This window comes from Mytilus californianus, unplaced genomic scaffold (genome assembly GCF_021869535.1).
Source record: "Mytilus californianus isolate M0D057914Y unplaced genomic scaffold, xbMytCali1.0.p SCAF_12, whole genome shotgun sequence".
In the NCBI taxonomy this organism is placed as follows: Eukaryota; Metazoa; Mollusca; class Bivalvia; order Mytilida; family Mytilidae; genus Mytilus; species Mytilus californianus.
In genome coordinates, this window is record NW_026262604.1 from 25,096,091 (window position 1) to 25,103,983 (window position 7,893).

Below are 7,893 nucleotides of genomic sequence, written 5' to 3' on the forward strand. Positions count from 1 at the left end.
TGGTTGTTATATAAAAGTGTGAGTAATAGATAAAATTGATATTAAAATCAACAAACGTGGTAACGGATGTAACTAGAAACAAAGGAACGACAAAGGGGAGATAGTTTAAACAAATATTGAAGAGGACTTGGTGCTACTCCCATTTCAAATGTAAAATTTCCAAATGATCATACATTTAATAAGTCATCTTCCTTGTTCAAAAGTATAAAATGCAGGGTATCGTACATCGTGACATACACTCGATCAAAAATAACTGAAAGTGCAATTTGAATTTTCGACCAAAACATGATCTACGTATTCTGTTTTATTTTGGCATGTATTCGTTGTCATTATGTAGCAGGCCATGGATACATGCTAGAACCTCCCAATAGATCATCACTGTGGCGATTGTCTGAATTTAAACCTATAGCAGAACCAAATTATAATGACAATGCTCTGTTTTGTGGCGGTAAATGGGTGAGTATTATAAAAAAAAAAATAATTCTAAAGAACAGTTTTGAAATACGCTGATATACCTATTAAGACATCTGGTTCATTGTAGAATAAATATCCCGTTCTTTTTCAACTCTTTAACAAATCTTTGAATTTTTCTAAATAATTAGGATGTCCCTACCCCAGAAATAGAATACCTTAGCTGTATTTAGACAAGCGTTTCGGAATTATGGGTCCTCAATGCTCTTACTTCTTGTAATTTATTAGGCTTTTAACTTTTTGTTTCGAGCAGAACTGATGAGTCTTTTGTAGAGGAAACGCAGATCTGGCGTACAAAATAGTGAGCCTGGTATCTTACTTGTTTTTTGTTTGTGCTTTTGAGGGATGCATAAATTCGCAGCCACGTCCCGTACTTTTAATCCGATGTAGAGCGAGAGCCTGAAAGAACCCTTGCAACCACCCTTAGAGGAGTCCGTGTGTTGCCTGTTACGAGGCTAAATATTTCCCTATACACATTGCCTTTATTTCGATGTGGCAGTCTAAATGTCCTAAACTTTTATCCCCGTCGACTCATACCTTGCAAAACCTCCCACTTATATATTTATTGTTAATGGGTTCCGTCAAAAACATGCAAATAATTTTTCATTCGATGTTAAACACAACGATCAATCAATCAATTGTAAAGTTTCTGTCCAAGTTATACCGGTTGGACAGAATCAACTTGTAGAATAGTTGTTGATATGTTCCAAATATTTCCCGCTGAACGTAAAGCAACCATATAAGCAATTGAAAATTTTTAACATTATATGGAGGTTATACGGTTAGCGCTTGTATCGCTTTAGTTCTACTTCCACATATACTGAAAGACGTTTTTCGTTAAATTGTGAGTTAGCGAACCTGTTTACACATCAGTAAAATCTGATAAAAAAAATGTCTAAACATGATAATTCTCAATAGTTTTATTTTAATTTTGTCTTTTTTGGAATCGCAACATTCCATTCATATGTATTGCACATGAATATACCACAGTGACATCTACAGAGTGTCAACATAACATAATATAGTCCATCGATCGAAATGTAAACCAAGGATCTTCAACATGCATGAAATATTTGCCACTGGACGTTAAGCGACCAAGAATCAACAACCCAAGGAAAGAAAAAAAAAGATAACGGACCAATGACATACAAGTAGCTGTAGATATGCAAATCATATAAAAATTATTCAGCAGTGATAGTAAGTCTAAATACTTCAATTCATTATTAAAGAAATGATAGCGTCAGTAAACTTATGTTATATCATTTTCAGAATCTTGCATCGAATGGTGGCAAATGTGGTGTTTGTGGAGACCCGTATCAAGGCCCATACCAAAATGAGGCCGGCGGGATCTATGCTAAGGGAATTATTGCCAGAACTTACAAATCTGGGCAAGATATATCCGTCAAAATACAAATTACAGCTAATCATCTCGGTTGGCATGAGTTCAGACTTTGTGTTAATAACAATACTTCAAAGAAGATAACTCACGATTGTCTAGACAAACATCTTCTAAAAACCAGTGATACCGGTCTTACTAGGTAAGAATGAAATATTTGTTCAAACATTTCAAATTTCAGTTTTCTAAATACAAAACTACTGCTCTTATTGAACTTTAGATTAAAAAGGACATGAGGAAAAAAACAGATATAGCCGCCGTCATGTTGAATAGGTAGTTGTTTTTGGTCAAATATTTTCAAAGCACAATGACAGTTATTCAAGATGACGTGTTTCACTTCGCGGAACCTGAAAAATACTACTAGTCTACCTTTTAATGTGATTGCCTTTATAATCTTAACGTTTTAATTGGTCTGTAGTTTGACCGTTACAAGGAAAACTTTCTGTCCCTATTATACATGCCCTCATTTGCAAATGGCAGCCTAAATATTCCGCCCTTCTCCCGGATCGTTGTCAATATAATTTTAGTCACTGTCATACAAGTGAGAGGTTTAGTTAGTTATAAAACCAGGTTTAACCCACCATTTTCTACATAAGAAAATGCCTGTACCAAGACAGGAATATGACAGTTGTTATCCATTCGGTTGATGTGTTTGAGCTTTTAATTTTGCCATTTTCTTAGGGACTTTCCGTTTTGAATTTTCCTCGGAGTTCGGTATTTTTTGTTATTTTACTTTTTCCTTTCTTTGCAGAACCTACCTATTGTATTTATGGTTAAGTGTGTGCTCGTTCTTAACATGTAATATTATTTTCAATGGATGTCAAGCAAACAGCAACTATATCTTTTTGTTCTTTTTAACTTTTGCCATGGTGTTGTTCGTGTTGTCTTTGACAATGTTGTTTATTGTCCCTAGGTTTATTATCCTATTTTTGTAAAAATCCTGTGGCATAAAGGTAGAGTAAACAAAGTCTGGATTTCATACATTTACATGATATGTATTTTTTTCTTTTCATATCAAGGACAACATTCTCTGCAAATTCCGGAATAAAAGAGTTGACTTTGAAACTACCCAAGGACCTCATTTGTAGTCAGTGTGTTCTTCAATGGAAATGGCGAACCGGTATGTATAATTGTTACATTTTTACATTTGTATGTCCCCGCCGAGGAAGAGGGGCATTAAGTGTTACCCTTGTCCGTCTGTACGTCAAACAAAAGTTTTCTAACTTTTGTTTGCCTCAACCAAATGTTATGAAGCTTATATACAATATTTATTACCACGAAACACGGATCAAGTTTGAGTTTGGGCTGCATCACTTTTACCGTTCTTGAACTATGCTCCTTTATTAATGAAAACATTGCTGAATTTTTCTTTTCCGTTCTCTAACTTTAGTTTGCCAAAACCAAATGTTATGAAACTTATACACAATGCTTAATACCACAAAACTCAGTTCAAGTTCGAATTTGGGGGCGTCACTTTTACCGTTCTCGAGTTTTGCCCCTTTATAAAGGATTTTTTTGTGTCCGTTCTCTAACTTTTGTTTGTCTCAACCAAATGTTATGAAACTTATACAAAATGCTTATTACCATAAAACACAGATCAATTTCGAATTTGGGTGGCGTCCCTTTTACAGTACTCTAGTTATGTCCCTTTATAACGTTATATGCAAGCTGGGGCATCATCTGTGTCCCGTGTACACATTCTCCGTTTAATTAAGTATTCTAGTAAGAAACATAACGCCTCGTTGGTCTCGTGGTAGCGTGTTTGTCCCGAGTGCGAGAAATCGTAGGTTCAAACCCATGCCGGGTCGAATCAAAGAGTGTGAAACTGGTAGTTTTCGCTTCTCCACTAAGCATGCGGAATTAAGGAGTAAGAGCATGCAGACTGGTCGGTTCGATGTCAGAATAATGTGTCTGGGTAGGGTGATATGTCTTCCTACAGACTGTTACCTTGTGAACTAGCACTTTGCAAATCCGGCTCAGCATTTTGCATTAACATTTTCTCCTGAATTTGCATTTAATTTGCCACTGGACGTTGTTCAGCCATTCATCAACCACGAGAAACAAATGAAACTTTATATTCTTAGATTATCTACCACAGAGTAATAGTACAGTTATTGCACTTATAAAACCCGTGAACTAATTTGAACAAATCAAATATCGTGTCCTAGCGAATTGTTAATCAGCTTATCGTTGCTAAGTAATATAAACTGCTAGTATTTCTAAAATTCGTATCCCTTTACAATTTAGACAATTTAGCTCTGATATGTTGATCAAAATTTTCATCTTGCAAAAAAAAGTCTTTCATTGCTGAAATCACGTTTCATGAAGTAGACTCCGAATGATTTATTTTTTTCATATTTTGATTTCTTTATATTCAGTGTGCTCTCTTTACTAGGGTTAAACTTTTTCGTTTTTTGTTCTAGTCTTGATTTTAGGTCAATGTACCCTATTTGTAGTTGCATATCGTAGAAAACGTAAAAGCACTTTTCACAACATACACGGAATAAAATTAATCATTTCATGACTTGTAATTATTTTTGTGCTATTGAAAATTGCTGAGTATTATACTTGAGTGGAGTGGAGTTTTAAAATGTAGTGTTATGTAATAATAATATTTGTTTCTATTTCCATAGCAATCAATCCTGGAAGTTTAGAGGAGGAATATTATGGTTGTTCCGACATAGCAATTGAAAAGTCAGTCTTACCAACATACTCATCGTTGAGCACTATATTAAAAACGTCGATCCGTCAACCTACAAATACCCTTCCAGGGAACATAGTTCAACATATTACAAGTAGCACCATTTCAAGTGATAGAAAATGTAAAGCTATTTTACCAGCATGGGAAGGAAATCCGTATTTCGATGACTGGTGTAATATTCAGTGTGGAAAAACTGACTGCAAAGATCTCAGTAAATTTTGTGTTTGTGATTGAATAACTTGCTCTTTTAAATATGCCGTCCAAAATTTCTATAATTCACATCGATTTATAAATAAATTATTGTTCAAACATTGCATGCTTTTTTTTAAGAATTATACAAACATCACCACCTTTTTGTGCACCGCCACACCGTGATGCGGTAGACACACAAGTACCGAGCATCCGTTAGTACTTGTAAAGGATCTCTCATGTACAATACTTGCTAAATTTTCTTTGGAATTTATATCAAAGATTTATATCAGCATTTCATAATTACTATCTATCAATTGTTTTTACATTTATTTCCCTTGGACCTGTAAATTATATACCATTGGATAATTGCATATTTTATGAAATGAATATCAAATGCTTATCAGTCAGGAATGCCTTCATTATAAGTATTCTCACGCGTTCATTTCTTGTCAAATTTTTGTGAAATTTTTATCAGCGGTTTAAAAAATAAATACAAATAATACATGGTGGACGTGAAGAATTAATTCTAGGTACTGACGTTGTTTATCATTCTGATTACGTGTTATGGTGGTCTTTTTATTTGTCTTTGTACGTTTTTAACATTTACTGTTTAGTCCTTTTTTTTTGGTAATAACCTTTTGGCGAGACTCGGTATTTATACGTCCTGCTATTGTGTTAATGTGCTATGATAGTTTTTTGTATTTTTTTTTTCTTTCATTTTCCTTGTGTGCGTTGTCTTTAGAGTGTCTAATATATATAGTCCATTTTGTTTTTCTTTGTTGAAATAGTTATTTGTTTTATAGTGATTAATAGGATTATAACACAATTTTGACTGCTGTACCCCAATTTTTGACATTGTTACCTATTATGTCTGTTTGTTTTGCTAACACATTGATGTCAATATAATATGCGACTGTCATACAAGTGAGAGGTTTAGGTAGCTATAAAACCAGGTTTAATTCACCATTTTCTACATAAAGTTTTGAGGATACTGACTGGATATGTAAGCATATACTGTTTAATATTTCCGATTGGATAGACTTAAAAGTCGTTGATTTAAAATAGCAAAAATCAACATCACAATCATGTACATGTAAACAAAAACAATTCATAAATTTTCAACTTTAAAACATTTTGTAAAAGCTGCATTCAGTTTTATTGGATTGTATGTTGAAAAATCACTTAAACTTTTATTAAATATACTTAAAATGTTGTGTTATTGAATCATATAACTCTCTCTCTCTCTCTCTCTCTCTCTCGAGAGAGAGAGAGAGAGAGAGAGAGAGAGAGAGCTGTTATGTATTTGCTTTTCTCTTATGTGGTTGCTTACTTTTCGTTTTCATCTTTCAAATCTATTCTTTGATTGACGGATGTTGGGGCTATTCCCCGCTAATGTATTTTAACGAATGAGCACTCTCCCTACTCATATTTTTACCTTTTTCTTACTTAAATTTATTTTCAAGTTTCTGCCACTTGGGTTTCAATTGCATCCAAGTGACAGGCCTAGAATGTCCTCTTTAGTAGCACTTGAGTTTTGTTGCAATTATTTCCCAAACTGCATTTTCAATTATTCTCTACTCCTCCACCGTGTAAGCATGCTCTGTCCTGTTATCAATTAATCTTTTAACGCTACAACCATCCCAAATGTTTTACTCTGAAATGATACGATGTAATAGAATTAAATATTAATTTATATGTTTAAATAAATGTTTTATATCAAATCAAGTGGGAAAGTGAACTGTTGTGACCAAAAATAATCAAAATCTTTTTTTATATATATATACTATTATATTAGGTTTTAAATTTAAAATTTAAAAAGTTAAACACAATGCCATAGACCATATAATTTGGTAATTGCAACCTCGCATGGTAATAAGCATACAAAACTGTACGATAGATCAGATGGCTTTTTTCAGATATTCATTTTTTTTTCTTTTGGGTGATTTAATAATGGATCCTTCTTTTATGTGTATTTTTATCTATTACGGACGTGTTTGCAGTCTGGAATTTCAAACATTGTTGCTTTACGTCAAGTGGCAAATATGTCATGCATGTTTAAGTCGAGAACAAATTACCAAAAACTAACAAAAGGTAGGTCTTGTATTAGGGACGTCCGGGGTGAAGGACGAGAAATTAGGACTGCCACTGGAAAATGATGTACATTAGATAGGGACAGAAATTTCATCTTCCAACAGGCCTTCTATGGACCCCTCAAAAGTTGTTGCATGCTTAAAGTGGAAGGAGCGTGCCACTCTCTACACGAGGCATCGGATATTACATCCCAATTCGAAAGTGTCTACGTATTTATACACACAGCCAAACCGGCTCCCCTATTTGACACATCGTATTTAATGTTCCCGTTCTGACGTGGCTTCGTATTTATACATCCCAAACCGTCATTTTGTACGCCAGACGCGCGTTCCGTTTACAATATACTTGTTAGTGACGCTTGAATCAAAAAAGTTTAAAAAAGCCAAGTACAAAGTTGAAGAGCGTTGAAGACAGCTAAGGTATCTATTCCTGGGGTAGAAAATCATTAGTGTTTCGAAAAAATTAAGTTTTGTAAACATTCTGGTAATCAAACTCTTGCTGATGACTAAGTTGCCCTCAGAATGAATGTGTCTATTTGTTGTTGTTGTTGTTTTTTTTTTTGTAGTTGGGCTGCTGTTGCTGCATGCCACACTTATTATCATAATAACAATAACTAGAGCAGAAGTTAACACCAAAAATAAAGCATTGTGTCATGAGCAAGCTGGATGCTAGAAACAACAAATCAACAATTCAGTTGTTAAAAATCAGAAACACTTAAAATTTTTGAATCTGAACTTGTTTAATTTTTACAATATCTTATATAACTAAAAATAAAATTTCACATCAAAGTTGTAAGTATACAACACTTTTTCAACGTGAGGGAGCTTGGAGTCACTTTTTATTTTACCTCAATGCATGCAAAATGAATGCTTATATATTGTGTACATTCAAGAAAAAAATAAATTAGAATACGAGTGTTCTTACTCTTCCTCTTTCATCCTTCTAGGACTTGTCAAATTCTGAAAACGTTAAATGACCCCCACCCCCGCCTTAAATCAGAAACACTTACAATTCCTGAATCTGAACTTGTTTAATTTATATA

General features: G+C 33.9%; 1 protein-coding gene across 1 annotated transcript; it reads left to right on the forward strand.

Annotated features, from left to right (window-relative positions):
• The first annotated feature begins 260 nt into the window (after positions 1-260).
• Positions 261-4,879, forward strand: LOC127722425 (uncharacterized). The gene is made up of 4 exons (XM_052229294.1): positions 261-456; positions 1,741-2,009; positions 2,887-2,987; positions 4,501-4,879. The coding sequence occupies exons 1-4, from the start codon at positions 286-288 to the stop codon at positions 4,800-4,802; spliced, it is 843 nt and encodes a 280-aa protein (XP_052085254.1). The 5' UTR covers positions 261-285; the 3' UTR covers positions 4,803-4,879.
• Positions 4,880-7,893: the final 3,014 nt, after the last annotated feature.

Coding starts and splice junctions, on each gene's coding strand:
- LOC127722425 (XM_052229294.1), top strand. CDS start 286: ATGATCTACGTATTCTGTTTTATTTTGGCATGTATTCGTTGTCATTAT. Junction 2,010..2,886: donor AGTGATACCGGTCTTACTAG/GTAAGAATGAAA, acceptor TTTCATATCAAG/GACAACATTCTCTGCAAATT. Junction 2,988..4,500: donor TCAATGGAAATGGCGAACCG/GTATGTATAATT, acceptor CTATTTCCATAG/CAATCAATCCTGGAAGTTTA.